Raw genomic sequence first — 27,970 nt, 5'->3', positions numbered from 1 at the left:
CATCTTTATTGGAGTATAATTGCTTTACAATGGTGTGTTAGTTTCAGAATCTCCATTTCTAAGACGGACTCATTCTTTTCCTCTCAGGGGTGTCATGAGGAAATAAGTCAATGGGTATGAAAATATTTTGTGAACTATGCATATTTTAAGTTATTATTAACTTATCTGTTTAAAGGTCAACAGATGAAATGTTGGTTATTATTTATAATTTAAAAGATGAACACAGAGTGAAGTAAGTCAGAAAGAGAAAAACAAATACCGTATGCTAACACATATATATGGAATCTAAAAAAAAAATGGTTCTGAAGAACCTAGGGGCAGGACAGGAATAAAGACACAGACGTAGAGAATGGACTTGAGGACACGGGGAGGGGGAAGGGTAAGCTGGGATGAAGTGAGAGAGTGGCATGGACATATATACACTACCAAATGTAAAACAGATAGCTAGTGGGAAGCAGCCGCATAGCACAGGGAGATCAGCTCGGTGCTTTGTGACCACCTAGAGGGGTGGGAGGGAGATGCAAGAGGGAGGAAATATGGGGATATATGTATATGTATAGCTGATTCATTTTGTTATACAGCAGAAACTAACACACCATTGTAAAGCAATTATACTTCAATAAAGATGTTAAAAAAATAAAATAGGGTTTCCCTGGTGGCGCAGTGGTTGAGAGTCCGCCTGCTGATGCAGGGGACACGGGTTCGTGCCCCAATCCGGGAAGATCCCACGTGCCGCGGAGCGGCTGGGCCCGTGAGCCATGGCCGCTGAGCCTGCGTGTCCGGAGCCTGTGCTCCGCAACAGGAGAGGCCACAACAGTGAGAGGCCCGCGTACCGCAAAAAAAAAAAAAAAAAAAAGGGGGAGGTCAGGACACTGGATGTGAACTTTGCTACTGCCCCAGGCAGTTCTGAAGTCACTGAGTTCAAAACTCTGTGGCCTCAACAGGGTTTCTTGAGGCTAGCAATTTTCTTTTTCCTTTCTTTTTTAATTTGGCGGCTATGTTCACATGTGTGTTCAATTTCTGAAAATTAATCAAGCTAGTTACTTAAGATCTATGTGCTTTTTTGTGTGCACCTTAGACTTGAATAAAGACTTTAAAAATAAACAAGCAAACTAAATAAATTATGGTGTTAGAAGTAAATATATATTATATTTCTAGCTTGGACCCCAAATGGCTGATTCCAATGGTGGTGAATTTGCCAACAAAAGAACAGGTACTAATTTGACCCAGAAAACACCTTATATTTGGGGAACATGTAAAGGTCTCCTTCAGGTGAGACAAAAGCAGTGGGGCTTCTGGGTAGCCCAGGTTACAAGAGAGTGGTGTCACAGGCCAAAAAAAGAAATTCCTGGTCTTTGCCTCTGCTTTTCCATGCCCATAACTACAACGTACTCTCACACACAGTTTATCTTCCAAAAGAAGATTCCCTGAAGGCTCGTCCCTTTGTGTTCCTCTTTTATCTTATTTTATTTATTTATTTTATTTTTTATTTTTTATTTTTTTTTGCGGTACGCGGGCCTCTCACTGTTGTGGCCTCTCCCGTTGCGGAGCACAGGCTCCGGACGCGCAGGCTCAGCGGCCATGGCTCACGGGCCCAGCCGCTCCGCGGCATGTGGGATCTTCCCGGACCGGGGCACGAACCCGTGTCCCCTGCATCGGCAGGCGGACTCTCAACCACTGCGCCACCAGGGAAGCCCTCTCCCCTCTTTTTATTTGGCTTCTGGGTGTGGCTCTGGTCAGGACCTGTGTCAAGAAGTTTTCCCCAGCAAGTCTTGTTCTTCAGGATAGATCTGAGAAGCTCCTTCTCACTGGGGTGTCAGTGAATGCTTTTCCCTGGATTTCTGGCTTTAATCTGGCCTCCTGCAGGGATACAAAGGAACAGGTCTCTCTCGAGAAGGAATTTCAAGGCCTCTGGGAGCCAGAAGCGGGTGACTCTGAAGAGCAATAGAGAAACCTTAAAGAAGCCCTGAAGCCTCACCCCACGGTGTGGCCTTTTGAACGCCAGCCCTGGGAGAACTGACCATTGGCATGGTCACCGTGGTGACTTGCCTTCTTGCTTGGAACTAACACTGTGTTTCGTGCTCATCTGCTTGGTCTAAAAGGTGAGAAAAGGCCCACAGACAGACTGCTCTGCTCACAAAGAGAGAGAGGACTGCGCTGAAGAAAAGCAATTGTAGGGTGTGACCAAAATGCCCAGAAAGTCTCAGCTACTGGATGCCTCACCCAGTTTCTGCTGGTGCCTGAAGGCCCTGCAGCTAATTAAGCCACTTAGTCAACATTCCAGCCACTCCCCTGTCTGGGGGACTGATTGGGAAGGCTCAGTCTGGGAAGCTTCTGGGGCTAGAGAAAGAAATTCTCAGGCCTCAGGGCCAAATCCAGAGCTCTGTTAATCAAGGGAGCACCTTAAAATCAGAATCCCATTGGGAAGGGAGTAAATGCCCAGGCTCTTTGGTTGAAAGATCACATTTTGGAGAATCCAAATTTAGGGATGTTGATCTTGGCAATTGAGTCCTAAGGCGTCTTCCTTTGTCCTCATCAGTTTCCCCTGAAGGTCACGTTAGCTGAGCCCAGATTTGTTCATGGCTCCACCCTCCCCCAAGAATGCTGGAATCCCTGGAGCCACCACGTTTGGGCAGGGCAGCTGGATCAAAACCAGCAGCAGGGAAGGGCCAGCCCTGGGTGGTGCTGACCCACCCCTTCCTGCCACCCACTGGTTTTTCTAATGCAGGTGTTTGTGCTTTTGCTCTCTTCTCTCTTCTTCTCAGATTTCCTAGTCTTTGAGAATACTACCCTCTAGAACTGTGTCACACAGAACCTGTGACTAGAACATGTTTTTTATCTAGTCACCCATTCATTCATTCATTTATGTTTTTAAACATACAATAATTGAGCATCTACTATATGCCAGAAACCATGCTGAGTGTGGGGAAGACAGAGTCAAGTAAGTCAAGATCTTGCCTTCAAAGAGTTTATATTCTAGGGCTTCCTTGGTGGAGCAGTGGTTGAGAATCTGCCTGCTAATGCAGGGGACACGGGTTTGAGCCCTGGTCTGGGAGGACTCCACATGCCACGGAGCAACTAGGCCCATGAGCCACAACTACTGAGCCTACGTGTCTGGAGCCTGTGATCTGCAACAAGAGAGGCCGCGATAAGTGAGAGGCCCGCACACCGCAATGAAGAGTGGCCCCCGCTCGCCGCAAATAGAGAAAGCCCTCGCACAGAAACGAAGACCCAACACAGCAAAAATAAATTAATTAATTAATAAACTCCTACCCCCAACATCTTCTTTAAAAAAAAAAAAAGGAAAAACAAGAAAGAAATTCACTAATCAAATAATAGAACTATTATTCTAAAAAAAAAACAGAGTTTATATTCTAGTGGGGAAACAGACAAGTAAATTGTGATAAATACCTTGAGAGAGGTAAGCACAGGTAAGCTCGGGTAAGCTGCAGAAGGAGCGTCCAAAAAGCAAATTTGGGAGTCAACAAAGACTTCCCGAGGGAAGTCACACTTGAATTGAGTTTTGAAGAAGAAATAGAAATTAGTCTATGAAGGCTGGGTTGGAGGGTAGGGTGGGGAGGACATCTTAGCCAGAAGAGACGGTTTGCCTCAAGGCAAACTGATTGGGGCCAAGTTCCGTGTGGCTCAAACCCAGAGTGCATGCCCCATGAATCTCCTCCAGTTGATTGAAGTTATGTGAAGTTTTCAAATGTATTTTCATGTTGTTCCGTGAACCAGAGCGGGTGGCGGTTACTTCAGAATCGACATGCCTCTGGGGACTGGGCTGGCCAGTGTGCTCCTAGGCCATGGCTCCATCTTTACTTTTCGAAAGGGTTCCCAATTTGGGAAGATCAAACACCCCCATCCCACTCTGTCTCTTGGGCCTGGAGGTTTACTGTGCCTTGGTGTCTTATTTCTGTTTTGGGTGGTGAGCCTTTCTGGAAATGGGCAATTCCACTGGGTCAAGGCCAACTTAAGTCTCCACCCTGGGGAGGACTTCACAGAAGTCCAAAGGTTTTATACTTGAGACTGTATTCCTGATGCTCTTTGAGAGGTAGTCTAGGCCATTCCACAGTGTGGAAGCCTACAGCAGTGGGAACTTCCCAGGCTCCCACCCACTTGGACCCCCTTCTAGAACTTTCTTTTTGTAAAGAGCACAAATACCATTTGTTGCTAAAGTGACTTATTAAAACTCAACAGTAGCTAAGCTATCTGAATGGTCATTTTGCACCATTTGGGGCATTTAAGACAAAGAAAGCAAACTAAAATTGAATATCAATCATATGTTAGACGCTGTTGGTGCTTTCATAAGTATTATCTTATTGAAGGCTCTGTAATGACCCAGTGAGTTGAATGTTATTGTCCAAGAGGTTAAATGAATGCCTTGTCCCAGCCACAGCTGGAAAAGGTAGATTTTAACCAAGAATCCGATGACCACGTTATTATGTAATTTCATTCCACTGAGGTGCCTTCTCTCAGCTGCTAATCAGAGCCAGTGTTTTGACTTACGGCTCTTGGCAGAGTGAGTGCGATTTTACCTACTCCCTCATGGTTTTGTCTCCCATTACTTCTTCCTTCTGTCCTACTACTTCTTGTGTGAGAACATCCAAAGTCCCACCTGACTCTCTATTTGCGATTCATGTCATTAGCCAGTTTGAGCCCCTTGGCCTGGGAAGTGATATGGAGAAAGGATTCCTTTCCCTCAATTTTTCATCTTGAATGTTCCTGTGAGTGCATCCTGTCCAGTTCCACGGGAGTTGACTATGAATGAGATAGGTGGACTCTCAGTGATTCAGTGGTGGATTTGGCTATTGGCTGGTCCCAATGCCAGTTCACCTGTTTGACTATATTCCCACGGCATTGACCTGCCCACCTTAGAAGTCTAGACTGAGAATTGGTCAAGCGTGGATGGGGGATTAAGATGATGCCTGTGTCTGAATTGTATACTGAATTTGACCCCAAACTCAGCTTTAGTAGCACTAGAAAAACATGTTTATGTAGCAGAGATAGGAAAGGTAAAAACGGAGCTAAAGACATAAAGAAATGGTTGTCACTGTTATTATTGGTTTGTCTCTTATCTCTAAGTCACCCATGATCTCTAAGCTCATTCAGTGCTGGATAGAATAGAAAGGAGGCTGCATCTCTGGAACTGAAGGCTATTGATTACCACCTCCCACCCCAGGAGAATTAGAGAATCACAGAATTTTAGAACGTTAAAGAATTTCTAATCCAGCCCTCTTATTTTACAGATTAAGAGCCTGGGACCTCAAATATAAAAATCTGCCCAAACTGATACCTAAACCCCATTGGTATTTCATATTAAGAGTGTGTTTTTATCATTTCGTAGTGCCGGGTGAAGAGACTGGTTGTTGGAAATTCCCAGCTGTTTTAGAGTTCCAGTCCCTTTTCCTGTGGGTGTGACATTCTTTAGGGAACCAGGGGATTCCCAGATATGGGACAGTCACAACTGTAATCACCGTTTTGTGGTGCTTGGAGCTGACAGCACTGGTATTTCCGGCATTCTTTTTCAAATACCTTGACCACCTTGGGGGAAGGCCCCATCAACAAACACTATTTTTGCTCTTGATGGTCTGACCTAGTGTCTGCCCATTAGGGCCATTTCTGGACATTGTCTCTTCTGTGCCTCTGAGGTCTTTAGAGTTGAGTAGCAGAGGGTCAGATGGGTGATGCCCATTGCAGACCTCACATCCTTCAGGCAAAAACACACCAGTTGCTTTTAGCTTCCTTGGGGAACATTCTGTTGTCACCTCATTGAACCAGCGAAGGAGGAAACATAATTTGGTGCCAGTTAAGTTGACACAGAAGTGTGCAGGCAGGAAATCCGAATCCAGCACCACATCTAATGAGCCTGTTACTAGAGGCTCTTGGCAGAGCAAGGGAAAGCGAATGCAAATGCAAAGCAGGTCCTGAGAACTGTTGAAAATTTAGCACCAGCCCCGTTACACGTTCCCTTTGGAGTCACAGAGGATGTTTTGCATGATAAGCTGAGCTTGACTTTGAAACAGGACTCATATGGATTTGTGTGAGAAAGACGGGGCAGTGGCTGCAAAATGAACAGCTGTTTAAACAGTTTAGTGGAGAAGCTAAGGCTGAAGGCAATTATAGGCTCATGGTTCAAGTTTAAATTATACAAACAGCTCTCCCATCGCATGGCCTTACTTTGCTGGGCAATGGAGAGAGATGTGGCCTAATTGGCTTATACTGTATTAAAGAATTATATTGCTAAATCTTCCATCCGGAAGGCACCCGGGTAGAAATAGAGGTGGTGAACAGTGTGGGGAGAGCATCAGGCTTGATGGATTTGGTATAACCAGGCCATGCCTGGGCTTTCAAAATCCTTATTTCTTGGTTCCGTCTGCATGGCCACAAGTTGTAGGGAGGGAACATTCATGAGGGAATAAGTGTGCACATTCGAAATAACTTATTGTCTTTATACAGTGGACCTACCCAGATCAGGCCTTGCCCTTTCTGTTCATTGCCAAAGAAGTAAATCTGCAGGCTGTCGCGACCTCGGGCCTCCTCCTGTGTCCAACTCGCCTTTCTCTGATATCCATTTCTTTTGCTTGGAACTGGGACAGTCACTGAACCTCCACCATATTCATAATGGTAATGGGATGCAGCATTACCGCCTTGACTCTTATTTGAATCAGTGCCTGTGCTAAAAACCAATGTGTGGACACCAAGATCGGCATCTGGTGGGAGCTTCGGTCTCCGGTTTGGACCAACAGATTTCCAAATTGTGTGTATGCCATTTATTTGCTAAGCTCTGGACAAACTGCCTAGGTAATTTAGGAGATCCCTTATTCCTCCAGGTTTCTGTTCAAATGTCCCCTTATCACGAAGCCCTCCTTCTCTGACCACTGGATGCAAAATAACTCTGCCTTCTTCCCACCTGTCACCCACTTCCTAGCACATTATCTCCACTTGAAATATATTTATTCGTTTATTTGTTATCCCACTAAAATGTACAGCCCGTGAGAGCAAGGGCTTTGTCTATTTTGTCTATTGTGATATTTTATCACCTAGAATAGCATGGGGCCTGTAATATATGGCCAATGGGAATTTGTGGAACAGATGCAGAATGGTATGAGGGGTGCTAGGTGATATGCTGCCAGTCTACTGTAGAAGGGCCTGGTTCCCAGGAGAAAGCACAGTGCCCTCTATAGCTGCTCTCCAATTCTTAATTTCTTTGAGCAAACATTTATCAAGTGCTTGGGACCAGGTGTTAAAGGTGCTCTTAGGGTTCAAATATTGGTAGAGCATGTAGACATTTAAATTAAATCCATCCTTTAAGATCCAGCTCTGGTATCAGCCCCTCCTGGGGGCCTTTCTTGAACAGGCTTCTTCCCCAAAGCTAGGTTAGGCACCATTCTTACCGTGTCCCATAGCATCCTGTACAGGGCCTTATCATGGCCCATAGGTAAAGCAGACAAGTACCACGCAACGTGCTTTGTGTTTCCCCTTAAGAGCTCCTTAAGCGCGAGGATTACACCTTACTCATCACTGGCTATAGTGTTGGACACACAGAGTCCTCAGTAAACACCAGTTATCCTTGTTATCACTGCTGTTACTATGTGCATTCAGTAACCAGCATTCACATAGCTGTGGACGTGTGTGATCTCATTTGAAAAACTATATCTGTTCTAGGGATGTAAAGAAAGTTGTTAAAAGAGTCAATCCTAAGAGTTCTCATCACAAGGAAAAAATTGTTTTCTATTTCTTTAATTTTGTACATATATTAGATGATGGATGTTTTCTAAACTTACCGTGATATTCACTTCATGTTGTAGGTAAATCAAATTATTATGCTGATCTCCCTGTGCTATGCGGCTGCTTCCCACTAATGACCACCTAGAGGGGTGGGATAGGGAGGGTGGGAGGGAGACACAAGAGGGAGGAGATATGGGGATATATGTACATGTATAGCTGATTCACTTTGTCGTACAGCAGAAACTAACACACCACTGTAAAGCAATTATACTCCAATAAAGATGTCCAATAAAAATTATCATGCTGCTTACCTTAAACTTATACAGTGCTGTGTGTCAATTATATCTCAATAAAACTGGAAGAAAAAAGCCCAGAATTATAGGAAGAAATAAAGAGCATTGGAAATGGTGAATATAAAATAAAGAAAAACCAAAACTATATCTGTTCTTCTGAAGATATATAAGGCTTAGAAGCAGCTCTGTATTATGCTATACAATATTATTTAATGTTATGTTCTATAATAGTCTCCATTTCAAGCTCTCCTTGTGTTCTGGGGGATGCAGGGATCACTTAGACTGGTCTAGGATCTTTACAAAGAGTTCTCCGGGGACTCCCTGCATCCCCAGAGGCCAGCCAAGGCTCTGATGTACTTTAATAATGATTTTCTATGTGCAGAGGTTAGGAGCTCCTCTGAGCCTGGAGCACATGTTTAACTTCAAGAGGGCAAGTGACAGGCATTCTCTCAGTACTTGTGGGTTCATGACATTTTGATGCTGCCAGTTTGACGCGGCAGTTTTGATTCAGGGCTTCAGGGACATTTTGTCATGGCTTAAAAGACAAATCATTAAACATACAGCGATTCTGTGCAACTAAGAAGTGTGGCCAGTAGGCATCCGGCCACACTGCTGGATCGGGTGTGTACGTTAACCTAATATTTGTGTGTTTTCACTTGGACACGGCTGCCTTGATGCTTGACACTTTCATCACATCACGTGGATCCTGCCAGGATGTCTGGTTTAAATACGTGTGAGTCTCACTGAAATACCAGCCACGTGCCTGATTCTAACTTCGGTGGCAGGAGGGCTTCGGATGAAGCAGAAGGCAGGGGATTCCGCTCTCAAGGGGCTCCTAGAGTTTTTGCCAAGGGCTGGCTAACGAACGCATTCACCACTTCTGAACGTGTACGGCCCCCATTCTCCGTTGGCAGCTTCCTGGTTTACAGCTTCAGATTACTGTCTGGAGAAGTGTTTAAAAAATATAAAAAGATCCTAATGCAAGCATAGAAATATGGTCTATCCGTGTTAAAAAGATGATTTTGATCATTTTCCCTGCTGTGCTGTGAAAAGAACTTTTCCGTCTGTTTCACTTGGTGACGGGAGGAAGTGGTACTTACTGCTCACCGGTCAGAAAGCCCCCGTCTGCTTGCTGTGAGCTTCACGCCCTATCTTCTTCTTTAGACTGTCTGAGCGATCATTAACACACACGTATGCCAGATAGAGATCGCCCCCAGACTAACCAGATGAGTAGAATATTAGGCCATTAAGGGAAGCCCAAGAAGCTTATATTTTGACTAATGTTATCATCTGGGCGTCCTACCAGACCATGTCACATTATTCCTAGTTTTAAAATATTCTGTTATTTATTTATTTATAATTTTTATTTTTTATTGAAGTAGAGTTGATTTACAATGTTGTGTTAGTTTCAGGTGCACAGCAAAGTGATTCAGTTATACATATACATATATCCATTCTTTTTCAGATTCTTTTCCCATATAGGTCATTACGGACTATTGAGAAGAGTTCCCTGTGCTATACAGTAGGTCTTTGTTGATTATCTATTTTATATATAGTAGTGTGTATATGTTAATCCCAAACTCCTAATTTATCCCCCCCTGACCTTTCCCTTTGGTAATCATAAATTTGCTTTCTAAATCTGTTTCTGTGTTGTAAATAAGTTCATTTGTATCGTTTTATTCTGGAAGCAAGTATATTAGGCAGCCTGTTATGAAAAAGTAAGTCTTGTGTTAGGTCCCTGGTCTTGCCTCTGAGACTCTGGAAGCTAAGCTTGGTGTCTTGAAAGAACGATGGTGCAACTGGGTGGGTCCTCGAACTTAAATGTCATGCTTGTCGTGAATGTTCCCTGGAGAAAGGAACCACTTGTGTTGGCTGCCATGCCAGGCCCCCAACATACATTATCATGCTTAACTTCCACAAGGTAGGCCTCGAGCGCTTCTTTCTATAAACAACACAGCTAGCAAGCGATAGAGTCATGATTTGAACCCAGGCTCTCTGTTTCCAAAACCCACACCATTTCCATTATAACCAGTGATTCCAGACCACTAACCTGAAGAGTTCTGTTGGTTCCAAAGGAAGATCTCCCCAGTCTGTGGTGAGAATATCTGGGTGAAGCTGACACCTGCCTATCTGGGAAGGTATCGTCATTTATTCAGAGACTGTGACTTGTCTTTCTAGGTGTTAAAGAACTTGTTTTGTTTGTTTGTCACGTGACGGTGGTTGTAAATGGCAGCTAACAAAGGCGTCCTAAGACGTCAAAGTGAAAACTTGGCCTCCTATGTTGGTCCCCAAGTTTAAATTTGAAATCTTACTGGCCTGGGAAGTGACATAGCTGGAAAAAATAATACTCATTATCCTGGCAAGGGCTCCATTGGCAGAGTCTTAGCATAGCTTGGGTTCACATGGGGTTTTTCTGGAAGAGGGCTGGGGTGCCTCTACGGGTGAAGGTGATCGCGTGCTTCTTAAAGCCATACTTCTTTGACACGGGGTAGCATGACTATTGGCAGCTTAGAGGAGTCCTGATAATGCAAGTGACCTTTCAAAAACCACAATGGAATGAATTTTTTTTTACTAGATAAACCATCTTTTCCAAAAGAGAGGAAAAACCTGGACTGCTAGCATTTATGACTTTTCTGTGTCCAGAATGGGGAGGGCTTGAGCTCAGAGGCATTTAATTTAGCAGTGACTTAGGCTGCGACGCTCCTGGCCTTAGATTATTCAAAAGCCATCTTCTTGCTGTTGATACAAGGATGAAAGAGCTCAGGTTTTGAAGCCAGGCATATATGGAGTTTGACTATCCATTCCTTTTAGCCTGTGACCCTGGGCAAATTACTTTCTGTAAAACAGGGCAGAGATACTTGCCTCAGAGAGTTACCATGGTGGGCAACTCTTGGAAAAACCTCCCACTGCCTATGTGATGCCTTTTTCTGTGATGATCCAAGATAACAGGGATAAAAGCACTTGGCGTGTTGGTGTTCGGTGTGTCCTAGTAACCTGCTTATAGGCAAACTGGAATTCAGGGTGCTCTGAATTGCCCTGGTTTTTACTTTTCTGCCCATGGTTCCAGATTCCCAGCTGTGCCTGGGGAAGGCTGTTTCGCCTCTTACAACCTGAGACCCTCAAACTGCAGAGATGCCCAGTGGACTCTAAGCACTGCCTCCCCTTCTGTTTTAGTGCCAACAACATGCCCAAGCAGGTGGAAGTACGGATGCACGACAGCCACCTCAGCTCGGAGGAGCTGAAGCCCCGGCATCTGGGGCTGCGCTTGTGTGACAAGCTGGGGAAGAATCTCCTGCTCACGCTGACCGTGTTCGGTAGGTGACAGGCCTGCCCCACCCTCCCCTCTTCCCCTGGTCTCTCCTGGCTAAGTGTGGAAGCTGGTTCTGGAAGCCAGCCCTCGCCCTGGAAAGCAAGCCACACGCTCTGCCTAACTCTGCCTTTACCCAGGCATGGCTGCCTCAGTGATGCCATCTTCCCTGCCACCTGCCCTAGCCATGTTTGCCCCCTTGGGATTCTTGTGGTTCTCAGATTTCAGTATGCGTGTACATTTCCCATGGGTATGTCAGCATGCAGGTTCCCAGGCCCTACTCACAGAGACTCTGGGCCACTTGGAGTGAGACCTAGGAATCTGCATCTTAGCAAACCTTCTAGGTGATTCCAAAGCAGATGGTCAGTATACCACATTTAGAGAAGTACCTGTGTCCAGAAAAAGGCAACAGTTGCCCTAAACCCCACTAACAGGGCTCCCAAGGTCTGACCTTCCTCAAGCACCTCATTAACTTAGATTCAGTTAACACATTGGCTAACGAGGTCCGTGTGGAAGAGACTTGTCCCAAAGCCTTGACCCACTCCAGCTCCACCTCAAAGCCTTACTCCCCTGCCTCTGGCCTCACCCAAGCTCTGGTTGTCCTTTCGTGTGACTGTTGATACAGACTTGGCCTTGGGTTTTCGACCAGGATTGATTGAAAATGGGGAAAATTGCGGTTTCTTATAGTGACAACCACATCTTTTCCTTTCTCAACTCCCCCTCCTTGTTCTTCAACTCTTATGAGGCTATACAGTGAAGCAATGAAGAGCCATCTACACACACACACACACACACACACACACACACACACACACACACATCGTCCATGGCTTCTCCTTCGAGTCAGTCATCTTGGATGTCGGTGGACTAGAGTCAGGACTGGGAACTTGCCCCCCAGCTCAGTTCACTTAATAGAAGAAGACCACAGGTGTGGTAGGGTTTTCCAAGGGTTACCCTCCACAGAAGCAAATTTCATTCATCATAGGTTTTGAAGAAGTGTGTTTTTCACCTGTGGAAGAAAAAAAGATAAGGCTTTTGGCCATGTTACTCCCTTTGCATATCTGGCGTTAACACCATAGTCACATATCTAGGACCTCCCTCTCCCTCTTACTCCAGAAGGTAGTTTATGTTGGCCACCAGTTTGGAGAGATCCAAGGTTTTCTTGTGGAATCCCTGCGTATGCAAAGTGAAAGGCTCCTGCTAGCATCTCTGCCCAAATTGTTTCCTCCCAAATTATATATTTTTAGACACCCCCCTTGACCTCTCCTAAGATCAGCAAGTCTCAAGATCATGTACAAGGACATAGAAGTCAAAGACAAAACTTCTTGAGGATAAGCCATGGGGAAATTATCAGAAGTCAAAGAAAATAGAAGAATAAAGAAAACACCCCAGCTTGGTCACTTAAATGTTCCTTTTATTTGGTATTCAGTTCAAAAGGGAAGAAAAACATTAAACACCATGGAATGTGGCCAGCCTAGGCTGTGAAGAGAAGCAGTATCTGGCACTGTGGATTATTTCTGCTGACAATCTGTGACTCTGCAAGTGGATGATATCCTCAAAGAAGTCAGAGTCAAGTTGCCAGGTTATATTTCCCACAAAGCCTTGAGAAGGCTCTTCTTGACTCTTCTAGTGCTGCCTTTTAGAATAGTTGGAGATACAAAGTATTTTCTCACGAGTCATCAAAATCAACTTCACTTTTCTAATGGTATTTTTGTTATGTGTTAGTCATCATCTGATGATGGAGAAGTATGAGGAAGGTCAATGTCATTGAACTACATCTCTAGAGCTATTCATTTGATGAGGGCAAAAGCTAAATTCATATTTTTCCCTCTCTCTTATAGGTGTCATCCTGGGGGCAGTATGTGGAGGGCTTCTTCGCTTGGCATCTCCTATCCACCCTGATGTGGTTATGTTAATAGCCTTCCCAGGGGATATACTCATGAGGATGCTAAAAATGCTCATTCTGCCTCTAATCATCTCCAGTTTAATCACAGGTAAGACCACCTCTGTGGCACCGGGCCAAAGCGGGTCATACTCCCACTCCAGCTTTTGGATTGACCATAGATTCTCAATTTGGTTGAATCAGTGAATGTGATCATCTGTGTCATTTCACTTCAGAGCCTTGGTTTTTCCTGTCTCTAAAATTGGGATAAGCAACCCTAAAAATAGAGTTTGCCATCTATTGGTTGGTCCATCTGTCTGTCTAGCAACAAAAGATAAAAAGGAAATAGCCGCATGTTAAAAGTGATCATATCTAGTGATTTTAATTTTTAATGTATACTTTTCTCATTTCCCAAATTGTATTTGTTCAGAAACTGACAAATAAAGGTAACAAATAGAAAAAGAAATTTTCTCTTTACTACTTAATTGGGTGTAGAGGGAAGTGGGTATTAAAAATAAATGAAATACTAGATATGAAACCCTTCGAGTTTTTCAGAAGAAAGGTACCCTTAATGTATAGGTCATGTTCACTTGTCTTTTGGCTGAAAGAGCTGTTTTATTTGAAAGAATTTTTTTCCCCTCCCTGGGCTTACCAATTAATATTATTCAAACAAGGTATAAATTGATGAAGTTTAGAGACTAAGCTCTGAGTTAGGGATGAAGAACTGGGCTTTGGTTTATATCTGGGTGCCAACAGGCTGGGTGACCTTGAGAAAGCTGTACCTCTGGACCATCCACCTTATGAAGGTAGTGAAGCTCTGGTAACTCCAAGAGATTCAGATGCTGCAGTCTCATAGCTGGTTGATCAGTGAATCCAGTGAGGGAAAGAGCTAGGACTCAGTGTCAGGAGGATCTTATCATTCAGCCCCAGATTGAGTGAAGCTATGTTTTACTTTAAATGCTCCTTTTTAAACCAGAGCAAATTTGTTCTCCATGCCTGTTTAACAGATTGTACACTGGCCAACCTGGTAAGGAAAGCTCACTTCCGTTGGCCAGAATTAGACTTCAGGTTGTAAGGCGAAACGTGTCACATGTGGGTCAGCTTCATTCAGAGAATTATTAACATCAGTAATAACTTCCTCCCCCACGGCAAAAAAGACTGATCCCCAGAAAGGGTTGCATCTCTCAGTCTAGTAAAAGCAGGAACTGAAACCAGGAAGTAGAAAAACTGAAGAAACTACTGGAAAAAAAACCCAATGAAGGCTGGAGTTTTTGTGACTTGCTTGGAATTTCCGCTAACCATCACAGAAGCTCCTGAAATATAGATGAAGCTCCCACCCATGCTGGGTGTTTTGTGCACCTGTTCTCACATCCCTACTTGAGATCAGAAAATGTGGTGTCCATCAAGTTTCACCTCAGGGGAATGAGAAGGCTGTGCTAGAATCACTTTTCCAGACTTTTGATTTCATGACCAGTCATGTACTCAAAAGACGTTTTGAATACACAGGGATACCAATCTTTTATTTTCCTAAGCGAGGACATTAAAACCAACAAAAAAACCTAGCATGTACCAGGACCACCACTTCATGAAGAAAGGATATCTTAATATCAAATAATTGGGAAGGACATAATCTCAGAATTAAAAATTGAAGAGAGTATTCAATTTTAACTCACTGTTGCAGACTGACAAAAAGTAGTCACCAACCAGTTTATAAACCCTGAACCAGATGTTCTCCGACTCTCCCCAGTTCTCTAGAATCTCAAAAATATCCTTGGAAAATTGAATTGTAAACTGTGGAATTGACCAAATATTCAGGTGAAGAAGCTTTAATTAACCATTAATACGTTTGAGTAATACAAAGCCGAGGGTTGGTTATAGGTATGCAGAGAGGGGCTAGTAACAGGAAAATAATAGAACGAATAATTCTGGATCTCTTTTCCATCCAGGGTTGTCAGGCCTGGATGCTAAAGCCAGTGGCCGCTTAGGCACGAGAGCTATGGTATATTACATGTCCACGACCATCATCGCTGCAGTGCTGGGGGTCATCCTGGTCTTGGCTATCCACCCGGGGAACCCCAAACTCAAGAAGCAGCTGGGGCCTGGGCAGAAGAACGATGAAGTGTCCAGCCTGGATGCCTTTCTGGACCTTATTCGAAATCTCTTCCCTGAAAACCTTGTCCAAGCCTGTTTTCAGCAGGTAACCTAGAGTTCTGATATCCATTGTTCTCCAAACTCCTAAGTTACAAAGGTGGTAACTTAGAGACTGTTTCAACAAATCAGCTCTGGGGGGTAACTTTTTTCATATTTATACTCTGCCTAGGGGTTGTATGGGGTCATCTGGGGCAGGAGTTTAGGATTGGAGTCGTGTTGTCTTTGTTTTCTTAACCTTCCCTTTCTTTTGCAGTCCACTTCATAACATTTAGCTCTGGGGTCCCTCGTCTCCTTTTTTTCTTTGATCTCTTTTTCTTCTCTTTGGTTCTTGTCTCTGTGTCGTCCAAGGGGACATTTTGATCACCCTTGCCCACAACTCTCTAGAGTACTCAGTGGTTCTTGATCTTAGCAGTATAACAAAACCACATGTGGTCCATTTAAAAATGCACGTGCTCTACAGAATCAGAATCTCCAGGGTGGGCCCGGGGACTGGGTATTTGTCAAATTCTGGTAGTAATACATGAGGATTTTGGAAAGTTTATAGATGCACATAAAGTAAAAATTCAAGTCCCCACGTCGCTTCCCTAGAGCTACTCATGTTTCCTCCTATATATTTTCTTTGTCACATACGCGTGTGCATAAAATTAAAAAAAATTCAGCTCTGGTGGTGCTGCATCGTACACACTGCGTTACACCTTGCCTTTTCGTTTAACAGTGTTTTAGCGTCATCTCTCTCTTTCGTTTTTCATTGTCGTGTAGTATTTCTAAAGGATAAATTCTAGAAGCAAAACTGTCCTGCCAAAGAGTTGATATTTTGAATTTGCTGGATGTTGCAAAAATAGCCTTACAAAATTTGTATCGATATATATGTTCCTACCAGCTGCACACAGGCATATCTACTTTTTAACACACGACTCTTAAAACCAGTTGATTCTGCTGGGTGTGTTACTGACCAGGGTTCTTGGACTCTTTAATCAAGAGAAATTGATAAGAGGCCAGACGAGAAGTTCAGGCAAGGCTTTTTTGGACTTGTGCTGCCGTACAGCGAAAACAAGTAACAGCTTCCCTCGCTCCCTCCCTGGGGGTGGGGGGCAGGGCCGGCAAGCTGGTCCCTTGAATGGGGTGAGGGTGAGGATGGGTCCAGGGCTTAGGCGGGAGGGGTGGCTTGGGTGGCGTGCCCACCCCCTTGGTGGTGCCGTGCGCAGCTTTTGCTTTTGCTCCAGACACCTCAGAAGTGGCAGTTGGGTTTTGGGTCTTTTTGTATCTGGTTGTTCATAATTTGCCCCAACTGCGCATGCACGCAGTTATTTTTAGTCCCTTATCGTTTCTTTGTATCCTGCTGTCTGGCCAGGTGCAAGCACTGCAGCAAAGAGTCCCAGATATCCCGGGTCCCAGATCCCAGCCTCTCTCAAGTGGAACCACTGAGTTAGCTGCCCAGGCCCCCCTCACCAGCCTGTTGTCTAGACCTAAGTTTAGGTTCGAATACACCTCAGTTCACATTAACTCTGGTTGGAAGTAAACTAGAATCAAGGAACCTCCTTCAACCATTTCCAGGGAATCACAGAAGAATACATTGAGGAAACAGGTCGCAGAGAAGAAAAGTCTGCACTCCCAGCTGCCCCCAAAGTGCCATTGCCCATCACTGCTGAGCCCAGTTGACTCTGGATAAATCCGGAATATGGTCTCTGATTTCCAATACCACTTCAGAGGCACTTGTAGCAAGGAGCTGTATTAAAGGAAACATTCCAGGCAGGGGAAGTTGGGTGGGGAGTGAGTAGAAACAGGCTAGGGAAGGGGTGCTTACCGGTACCCTCTCTGTGCAGTGTGCCCGGCCCTCAGCCGGCCTGCTTGGAAAGGTGAGTTTGCTTTGCTCTGGGGTGATAGGCGCAACCGGGTGCCAAGTCTATTCTTAACGTTTTGGAAAGAGCGCCCTGGAGCTGTAGCAGCTGGAGGCTGAGCTGGCAGGAGTCTGGGGGTAGGGGTAGCATCGGAAGGACGGGGAGGGACAGGTTTGGGCCCCCCTTCTGTGCCCCATCACGCCCACGCTGCATGCAGGAAGGAGTCCCTTTCGTCTGAGTCAGTGAGGCAGAAGAGAGAAGCAGGCAGCGCTCAGAGCTGTTGCTCTGGGCTGCGGTCAATTCCTGTGGTGTCAGCCATGCTTGTGCTCCCTGACCTGTCTGGTCGATGGGCAATCTCTAGTGTCCCCCAGGGCAAGGGGCACTGGGGGACACTAGAATAGAGGACCACGCCATTCCCTGCCTCAGCCCTGCCCTGGACCCACCCCTCCACTGACAAAATTCACCTGAGGAGTGAGCCCTTAGTCCTCCAGCTAGAAGCCCAAGGACATGGTCCTTTGGGTTAGGACACTCAGAGAAATAATCATGTGGATATGTGACCGCAGGGTGAGGGAGGGTGCAGCTTCCTTAAGCCAGACTCCTGGCAGCCCAGAGGAAAGGAAGCTTAAACTAGGTGCAGTCGGCAGGCTTAGGAGGGCCTTGAAGAGGGTTGGAGGAAAGGGAACTCTTTGACGGTGACATGGAATTACCAGAGAGAAAGGGTGCTGGGTGGTGCCTTCCGTGCCCTTGGGGTACAGCTGGGAGTGGTTTCAAATAACCTCTCTTGGGTGGAGGGAGCTTCAGGACCAGAGTTAGACACAGAGACATAAAGAGAAAGGCGTGCTGTCTCCAGTGCAGAGGCTCCCCCCCGAAGGTGGCAGGACCTGTGTCTCTGAGAGCAGGGAGGCCTCCTGTTCACTGCTCCGGGCTGACTCTGAACCATGGTGAGGTTTCCAAGGTGGCAACGGGCTGTCAGGTGTGGCCTGACCACATTCATCAGGCCCAGTGAGAGTGACCACATGGGGTCCTTTCTTCCGGGGAATTCACTGAACTGGGTTTGCTCCTTTGGCCGATATTTGGGTGCACAGGACGCCACAGAGAATGAACCAGGCGGGCTCCCTGCTCAGTGGAGCTGACTTACATTCAGGGACTGCGGGGAGATAGACCAGAACAAATGTCAGGTAAACGCACAAGGTACTTAAAAATTAAGGTAAGTGCACTCTGAGAGCTGGAGCAGGCTGATGGGCTAGTAACTGGGGGAGACGTCTGAGCTGAGATGATAAGGGGTCAGAATGAGCCAGCCCGGGGCTTCCCTGGAGGCACAGTGGTTAAGAATCCACCTGTCAATGCAGGGGACACGGGCTCAAGCCCTGGTCTGGGAAGATCCCACATGCCGCGGAGCAACTAAGCCCGTGCGCGACAACTACTGAGCCTGCGCTCTAGAGCCCGTGAGACACAACTACCGAGCCCACGTGCTGCAACTACCGAAGCCCGTGCACCTAGAGCCCGTGCTCTGCAACAAGAGAAGCCACCGCAACGAGACGCCCGCGCACCGCAACGAAGAGCAGCCCCCGCTCTCCAGCAACTAGAGAAAGCTGGTGCGCAGCAACGAAGACCCAAACGCAGCCAAAAATAAATAAATAAAATAAATAAGTTTATTAAAAAAAAAAAAAAGAGTGATCCAGCCTGAGGAGAACTGGGGGAAGAGCCCGCTAAGCAGGGGCAGAGGCTCATGGAGGTTGGCAAGCACTTGGTGAGAAGAGAAGCAAGGCTGCTGCTTGGGGAGTGGAGTGGGTGCAGGCGGACCTGGCAGGCCAGGGTCAAACTCTGGTTCTTATTCTAAGAGTTTAGGCAAGGAGATGACTGTTTTTCTATTGCTATTTTATTTATTTATTTATTTATTTTTGCGGTACGCGGGCCTCTTACTGTTGTGGCCTCTCCTGTTGCGGAGCACAGGCTCCGGACGCACAGGCTCAGCGGCCATGGCTCATGGGCCCAGCCGCTCCGCGGCATGTGGGATCTTCCCGGACCGGGGCACGAACCCGTGTCCCCTGCATCGGCAGGTGGACTCTCAACCACTGCGCCACCAGGGAAGCCCTGTTTTTCTATTTTTAAAAAATCAACCTGGTAGCTCTGGATATAGACAGAGCTCCAGGTAGCTACTTACCTGGGGATCGCAGGTAGCCAGGAAGAGGAGATGAGTCAGTGAGCAGGCTTTTGCAGGTTTTAAGGTGAGAGACCCTGGTGGCTGGGACTGGAGTTGGCAGCCAGCTGGGGTTCTTCAACCCAAACAGGCTTGAACTGAGAACTCAGAGAACCCGGCCTGTCGTCCAACCTTCAACTCAGCCGCTGAGCCGTGCTCTCTGGAAGCTAGATTTTGGAGCTGAACATAACTCATTTTGAATGCTGCTTCAGTAAACTACTAGCTGTCTGTCCTGGGGTTAGTTACTCAGCCCTGTGAGCCTTGAGGGGCTCCTGTTGACACAAGAAGTAATAGTTGTCAAAGGTGGAGCAGCTGGCCGCCCCCCTGATCCTGGAAGCACCATTTATTCAGGCCCATGGCCGTTACTCCTTTGAACTTGAACTTTGGCTTCTTTAGCCTTCTCAGGATAGGCCTACAGTTGGCTCTGATCCCCACTTTGTCCCCAGGAGGGTGACTCTGTTGTTCATGGAAGCTTCCCTTCAGATCCTTCCTGCGTTCTCTCTTTGTGCCAGCGTTGCCCAGACCAAGGGGACCAATGAACTGCCCGTTCCCATTCAGCTGGGGCTGCCCTTCTCCCTGCACAAGTGCCTTGCCTCAGGGAATGCTATGCTTCCCTCTCTCCCAGTTAGGAGAACTGGTCAGGTCAGCCTTACTTACTCTCGGGCCCAGCTGCTGTACGGTTGGGTCCATAGAGTTTATCAGGCAGCACAGGTGGTGAAAGACCTCAGCGGTGGTCAGTGCATCTGAGTTGAGGTCCCAGTTCTCCCAATAATTCTACGACGTCTGATGAGCCACTTGACTTCTCCATGCCCCCTCTTCTGTATCTATTCAGGCTTCAGCCATCTGTCACCGACTGTGTGCCTGCACTGACGTTCTAGGATTCTGCATGACTTCTGTTTTAATGCCCCTGGAGGTAGTGTTTCTCGGGGCTTAGACATGAGTTTTCACAGCATGCAGGGTGCCTGGCACCTTTAAAAATAGGGTGGCCGCCCCAGATGTCGAGGAGTAGCGTGAGAGCTTCTTAGGGGGCCATTTGCACAGGGATGCTTGGGGAACATTGAGCAAGGCTTGGCACCACCGCCCCGAAGGAGTGGGTGTCTTCCCACCTTACCTATGGCATATGAGCCAGTGACCCTGCCTTGGGGGCTGCTGGCAGCTGGCACATCTGGCAGCTACATGGAGCTTCCCAGCAGAGCCAGGCTCTGGGAGGAGCCTCAGTGAGAGTGGGCCTGTGAAGATTCCGTGCGACAGGAACCAGGCAGGGAGAAGGAAATCACCTGGATCATGAGGTGCTGATCTGACTTCCAACAAGACCCCTGCCCTCCTGTTCGTGACCAGATCCAGGACCCTCCACAGGGGCTAGCAGGGCATCCAGCTGGGTCTCACATTTGCTACTATCTCCATGGGAATGAAACAAGCAGACAGGCATCCCTCAACTTGAAGCTTGGGTCCCATTACCAATCACACTGCTTATAGTAGTTACAAAAGAATGTTATAAATCCTGTCATTATCGTGGGGTGAGGACAGTCGTCTCCCACTGCATTTGTGCCATGAAGCGTCACTCTGTCAAGCACAAACATATAAAATATCCCCCGATTTCATAAACTTGTTTGGCCATTTCTTAATTATAATATTTTTGACATATTGGGAATTCAAACATTTATGTAAGCGGCCAGGCTTTTGGTGACCTTTTACACCAAACCTCTCATCTTTATGGTTTTCTTTCCCCACTCCATTAGATTCAAACAGTGACAAAGAAAGTCCTGGTGGCCACTCCATCAGACGAGGACAGCAATGCCACCAATGCTGTCCTCTCGCTGTTGAATGAGACTGTGACTGAGCCGCCTGAGGAGACGCAGGTGGTTATCAAGAAGGGCCTGGAGTTCAAGGACGGCATGAATGTCTTAGGTAGGCACACTGGGCTTCATCTCCTTGGGGGAGGTGCCTCTGCCGGGGCCACGTGGCCAGCTTTCCCTGCAGGTCAGCACCTAGGCATCCTGGCTTCCTTCTCAGAAAGCCGATCGCCCTGCTGTCCTGTAGGTGGAGCAAGAGGCTGTCTCTGGGGAGCGAATTCGAGGGTCACTGGGACTGAAAACTGAGAGGGGAGGGGCGAGGGAGACGGCAGGAGCAACAGCACGTGGGGACGTGGCAGCTGGACTGGGGTATGGGCGAAGCGAGGGGACTGACGTTCACAGGGCACTTGCCCCCACTTTCTGCGTGGTGTTGGCAAGTCACTCTCTCTGACTCTCCATTTCATGAAGTTACACGTCCAATCCTTTCATTTCCTAAGCGTTTCTTTTTGAGGCGCCCTTGTGTCTGTCCCAGGACTATGCTAGGCATGGGGGCTGTCCCACCCCAGCCCTCACAGTCTGTAAACAAATGCAGTGCTATCAGGAGCGAACGTGTTGGCGCTGGTGCCAGAACGAGCTTGTCAAAAGGAGACCGTCTGGCTTAACTTTCTGGGATTTCAGTGAGCTTGGAACCTTCTGAGAGTGTCATCCCAGGGGTTCTCTGGCTCTGACGTTAGACTGGTTTGTATCCAGTTTGGATCCCTTATGGACCACTCACCGGTTATCTAATCGTGGGCTGCCTCCTCCACTTCTCAATATTCATCTGTAAAGCGGGCATGGGGTTGGCATTTCTCCTGTAGATCGTTGTGAGGATTCAATGAGATTGCGCACGTAGGCACGATGGTACGCGCCATATGCTTTATCGTGTGAGCCTCTGTCATCATTAATGGCCGGGGGTGGAGTGCTAAGCGGCTCAGTAGAAAACACCCCACAGGGGATAGAGACTCCCCATTGTGTGGTGACTCCAGTTTGCTCACTCTACTCCCCATCCACCCTCCGGGTTCACTCCCCCACCCATAATAACCCCCATCCACTGTTAGAATGGTGTCCCAAGACAAGACATTTGGTCATAAGCTGCGAGAAATGGGAAATCTATGTGGAAGAAGTATGTTGATCCATGCAAGCGAGATTTCTAAGGATTTGAATGAGAGCTGTTTAGAAAAGGTTGAGCTCACTTTACCATCTAGGAGATCAAATGCCCTTGTCTCTTTGATAGGGGCATCAGATAAAATACAGGGTGCCCAGTTTCATGTGAATTTCAGATAAACAACAAATAATTTTCAAGTGTTAAGTATGTCCCAAGTATTGCATGGGATATACTTGTACTAAAAAATGTTTTTCATTGTTTTTCTGAAGTTCAGATTTTACCTGGGAGTGCTTTTTGTTTGTTCTAAATTTGGTAACCGTTCTCCTTACTTATCCAGAACGGTGGAGAAACAGAGGCGGAGGGAGAAGGATTGCCTGACCAGTGAAAAGTGTCTTTTTCTTTGACCTGGCAGGAAGCAGAGAGTGAGGGAAGAGATAAGCTGACCAGGTTGCCAGGCAACGGAAGATCAATAAACATTGCTGATAACCAGTGAGAGGCGAGAGGAGGAGGGAGTGAGGAGAAGATAGGAGAGTTCCTCTGAGAAGGAGGGTTTGCAGATATCCTCAGCATCCAACCCTGAGTGGCTCTTCTCTCCCACTGTCCAGATATCTGTGACCCTTTCAGGCATTCCCAAATCCCCTTGCCCCACAGACCCTATGGTCAAAGTGGCCCCACTATTTTCTACTGTGGCCATGCGTAATGGGGCCAGTGCTTTGGGGTGAATCATTCAGAAGACTTTTGTGGTCATTTCCAGAGTTCTGGTGGATTCTGGGAAGTCACATGACCTTTGGCTGTACCAGGGAGTTTCAACACAATTCAGGACTCTCTCAACCCCAGTGACCAAGTCTAAGAGGGCTTTGTTCAAATGAAACACCCCTGTTCCAGCGACTTCAATGAGGCAGTGTTTACAGAGGGAAATGCACAAGCTGGCTGTGGGTTTCCAAGTGCAAATTGAAGCTCTGGAAAGCTAAGGGAAGTTAGATTGTTGAGAAACTTCCCATTTACAAATCATGGCTGAAATAAGGTTCTTTCCATTGTCTTCCAAGGGCAGAGATGGTGGCCTTTTTTTTGGTTTTGGTTTGTTTTTTGGCTTTGGAAAGTCCCAAGGATCAAGCATTGCAAGAGTGAAGATAAAAATCCTGGCTCTGGCCCCCCACTTCTTTAAAGACTCATTTCTTTACCCCCCAAACCTCCAGACTGCTCCGGGCTCTACTTCAATCCCAACCACTTAAATCAACTCCTGTGTGAGACAGCTCCTTTCAACATCTCTCTCTTACACTCATAGAGATAGCCCGTTTCTGGTGACCCTGCCAGGGAAGCTATTTTATTCTAGTTCTTGGGGACCTTGAGACCTTGAACATTTTCTCTTAAAATTTCCAAATGGAATTAACCAAGTGATACTAGCTATTCTCAGCCAGAATGTTCACCACACACCTAGCAAACTCCTCTCCATGGGCTTGACGAGAGCCTGAATTTGATTTCCTCCATTACCACAGAACTAGGTCACTCTCTTCTGTCACTCTGATTCTAGGTCATGCTAATTCTCATTAAGCCTTTGTGTTTATGGCCAATAACTCACTTATAAGTCACTAGTTAAGCTTTCTGGCCAAGAGCTAAAAAGGGGAAATATTAACTCCCGAGGATTAACAATTTCAGTGCAAGTGCTAGATTTTTTTTGCTGAGGGGAGCAAAGGGTAGTTGAACAGTCTGGGTTGACGTGTGCTTGGTGTGGGAGGTGAGTGGTTTCGGTGACTAGAGAAAAGGTAAAAGCAGAGGTTTAGAAAGAATTTTCCCCTAAGAGAATCATATTATAATGCTATCATTTACTTTGATACAGCTCAAGACTGCAGGCATAAAAGGACGGACGCAATAGGAAATTGGATGGAATAGGGAGGGACCGGAAATGAAGTCTGCCAAACTGGGACAGGGTAGGTGTAAGGAGAGGAGGGAGAGAGAGGGAAGAGTGGATGGCCCGTACTGCAGGTCAGAGAAAAAGTCAGATGGGCAAGCAAGGGACTGTTGCCAAGGGGACAATGACATTGATTTATAGTCCATGCAAGCCTTCAGCGTTGGAGCCCCAAGATTGGCAATAACAGATTGGGAGCTGGGGGGCGCATGACGACTGGTTATCAGAAATCCAGAGAGCCTTCAGGCAGTAACAGGGACATCCGTTAGCCATGTAGTGTGCCCCAGTCCCTGGGAGGGTCTGGGTGAGACTCCAGGGTGAGAGGCTGAGGAAGAGGGGTGGGACAGAGTGGAGCCAGAGAAACTAATATGGGGAGAGAGAAGCCAGGTCTTGCCTAGGAGGAGCTACCGTATCAGGCAGGTTCCCTGGACAGATACTCAGGGAATGAGGTAAAAGGTAACATAGAAATAAGACCCAAGGTTGGCTGTTGGGCTTGGTCCAGGACCTAGTGCAATTTGATGCCAGCATCAAGACCTGGGGACAGGGTTCCTCAAATCCTGCTGGCCTGGGATTAGATTGAGCCTGGGGGCTGGGGGGAGGGGGGCTGCATTTAGATGGAAGTCAAGGGATATCAAGTGAAGGGAGAAGAGGGCCAAGGGGCTAGGAAGTAACAAAGACTATGTTCTCACTTTATGATCCTGAAAAAAAAAACCACAATAAAAAAGAAAGCATTCTAACCATTTTGACCATGGAAACAATGATGATGAATTAATAAATAACAGGTTAAATCCAAACAAATTGGGTCATTTGGGGTTTCCCAACTGTTTTGGATTTTTCATTGCTTTCCCTTGGATTTTTCGAGATTCTTCCTCCTTCTCCAATTAGGCACACAGCAACAGGAAAAATATTTTATGTTTAGGATTTTCCTAGAGTGAAACACACCAGCCACGCATGAACTTGGGATAACACCAAACTAATACAGACATAACCCTGGCAGAGACTGAATTGGCTAATTGGTCTCTGCTATTCTAATATTGGCTCCAAAGTTTGCATGATAATCCCCAAGTCCCAACAAGGCTTCCTTCTTTAATCTGTGTACTAATGGAATCTGCTTCCACATGATTTCGTAAGTGAGGAGGAGAGAGAAGAGAGTACTTTTCAGTTTGGAATGAAAATGAATTCCTTTTCTGCAAGGAACTAACCTGCTTACAGTTCAACTTGCTTGTATGGAAAGTATTCAGGAAAGCCATAATCATCCAGGGGAGAAGTGTGAAACGTAATGCTTTTGTCTTTTAATGCCTAATTCATAGGGTAACAGGTGGTAAGAATGTGGCTCCACACACGGGGGATAGTAACGAACAAGGGAGAAGAAACACATACTTGGTAATTTGTCCTTCTGTGTCCTGTGATTCACCCAACAGGTCTGATAGGGTTTTTCATTGCTTTTGGCATTGCCATGGGGAAGATGGGCGAGCAGGCCAAGCTGATGGTGGAATTCTTCAACATTTTGAATGAGATTGTAATGAAGCTAGTGATCATGATCATGTGGTAAGTGGGCTTGTTCTTACTTCACGGTGGTGGCGTGTGAGATGGCCTTGGGGTTGCCAGAGGACACTGGAGCCCTCCCAGCAGGAAAGAGTGGGCAGGCGTGAACCAAGCAAAGGGCTCTCCAGAAAGACTTTGAGAAAGGGATGCAAATCTCTTTTTTGGAGCTTTCACTAGAAACTGGGCTGGAAAACTATAGCCTGTGGGCCAAATCTTATCTGCCGTTTGTTTTGTATGGCCCGTGAATTAAGAATGGGTTTTATGTTTTTATTTGACTGAAAAAAAAAATCAAAAGAGAAGTAATATTCCACCACACGTGAAAATTATGTGAAATTCACATCCAGTGCCCATAAATAGTTTTGTTGGAACCCAACCATACCTATTTGTTCATGTATTGTCAAGGGTTACTTTTGTGCAAAAAGACAGAGTTGAGTAGCTGTGACCAAGACTGCGTAGCCTGTAAAACCTAAAATATTTAGTACTTGGCCCCTTACATAAAAAGGGATGGCCCCTTCCATCCTTGCCCTGGAAGAAAAGACGTTAAAAAAAAAAAAAGAAAGAAAGAAAGGACAGAAAAGCTGAAAAAACCAATTAGTAATCCTGAAGGTGAGCGGTATCAGGATACACTACACCAAGACAGGGCCAAGATCTCAGGGATAGGGCATGACCCAGGGTGTCTGGGAGAACCATTGCGCCAGTATTCTGGTGTCCAAAAGCAATGCACCTTAGACCTGGGTTACTCGTGACTCATATAAAAAGAAAAGGCAGTTCTCAGGCCGTGCAAGAAAAAGTGAAATCACAAAAGGTTAGAATTGTAAGTGCTCTTGGAAATCTGGTCCCACTCTCTGGTTTTACAGCAGAGAAAACTGGTCCAGAGACACTAAATCCTGATTCTTTAACATCATCGTGACCACCATCATCATAAAAACTATCTTTTATTGATTTCCTCTTATCTGCCAAGAGCCATGAGAGTGCTTCATACCTATCAAATGTAATCCCCACAACCCTGCAAAGATGGTGTTATGGTCCCCATGGGACAGAAAAGGCAACTGAGGCTCACTGAGGTGAGTTAACTTGCTTAAGAGTGTAGCGCTAGGGAGAGGAAGAGCTGGGGTTTATGCTGATATCAAAACCTTTGATATGTAAGCGGGTGGGGGGTTTTTGTTGTTGTTTGAATCATGTAAGCAATATTGTCTCCACTTCATTTCATGTGTGTTTATGGTCAGTGGTTCTGAAGTATAGGGAAGCCCAGAGCACAGGTGTTCTCTCCTTCACCAAGGAAGTTGTGTCATCTCCAGTCACTGGAAACTTCTCGTGTCCGGTATCTCTCAGACAGAAAGATTTTTACATACGTTCATTTCAGACCCCTATGACGGTCCCGTATGCCTGCCTAGAAATAAGGCCAAACCACATGTGTGCTCTATTTGCCCCAGGAATTCCGCATTACAGATTCCCTGTGCTCCCCACCAGCCTCCCCACTCCGCCTCTGGTCCTCCTCCGATTCCACGTGTCTTCCCCTGAAATTCCACCTGCGTTCTCTCTTCTTCCTTTCCTTGACCCTTCCTCCCAACTTACAAGGGCACAATCTGTTCTCTTGTATTTTGTCTCCAAACATGATGAGGTGCCGGTAGTAAATTCTTATTGAAACTTGAGGAGCGAGGGGCTCGCTGAAGGCCCCAGGGTCCTAGATCACGAAGATGTTTCCCGTGATTTCACGAACCGTATTTAATAGGTCAGGCTGGTGTTGGTCATTGCTTTCTTGTACTTTAGAAACATGGAAAGGATGCTAGTGCCGTAGTGTGTTCTTTTCGATTATTGTACTGATTCTTCAACTTCCCAGTCAATGCTAGATTTCTGAATATTTCTTTTGTGTGAAGATTTCAAGTCACACACGAGGTCATGCTGTAAAAATATTTTTAAATCCATTCTGAGCTTGCTGAGAGATTAATAAATGGTAATACATGAAGCAGAATAGGCCTCTTGGTTTTAAACCTTAGGATCTGCCTTCATTTCCTGAAATTCCTAGCCGAGTGAGCACCCTAGCTCTAGATAGGCAGTCCATTTTTCTGTCTAATGACGCCAGCGATGTGGGTAATGTATGAAGATTCCTTCCTTTATCCATACCACTGTCATTTCCACTGAGCCCTTGGAGCGGAGGGAATCTTCTAGGAAATCAGATG

At 46.2% G+C, this 27,970-nt stretch overlaps 1 protein-coding gene across 1 annotated transcript in view; it reads left to right on the top strand.

Moving 5' to 3' along the window:
- Nucleotides 1-11,203: 11,203 nt before the first annotated feature.
- SLC1A2 (solute carrier family 1 member 2) overlaps nt 11,204-27,970 on the top strand; it is a 49,204-nt gene continuing 32,437 nt past the window's right edge. Inside the window, exons 1-5 of the mRNA XM_033860469.2 lie at nt 11,204-11,338; nt 13,173-13,325; nt 15,160-15,410; nt 21,142-21,310; nt 25,667-25,793. Of these exons, the coding sequence (XP_033716360.2) occupies nt 11,209-11,338; nt 13,173-13,325; nt 15,160-15,410; nt 21,142-21,310; nt 25,667-25,793 (830 nt within the window). The 5' untranslated portion in view covers nt 11,204-11,208. The remainder of the gene's footprint in view (nt 11,339-13,172; nt 13,326-15,159; nt 15,411-21,141; nt 21,311-25,666; nt 25,794-27,970) is intronic.

The sequence above is a fragment of the Tursiops truncatus genome, chromosome 8 (genome assembly GCF_011762595.2).
Source record: "Tursiops truncatus isolate mTurTru1 chromosome 8, mTurTru1.mat.Y, whole genome shotgun sequence".
NCBI lineage: Eukaryota > Metazoa > Chordata > Mammalia > Artiodactyla > Delphinidae > Tursiops > Tursiops truncatus.
This window is presented reverse-complemented; position numbering and strand designations above follow the sequence as displayed.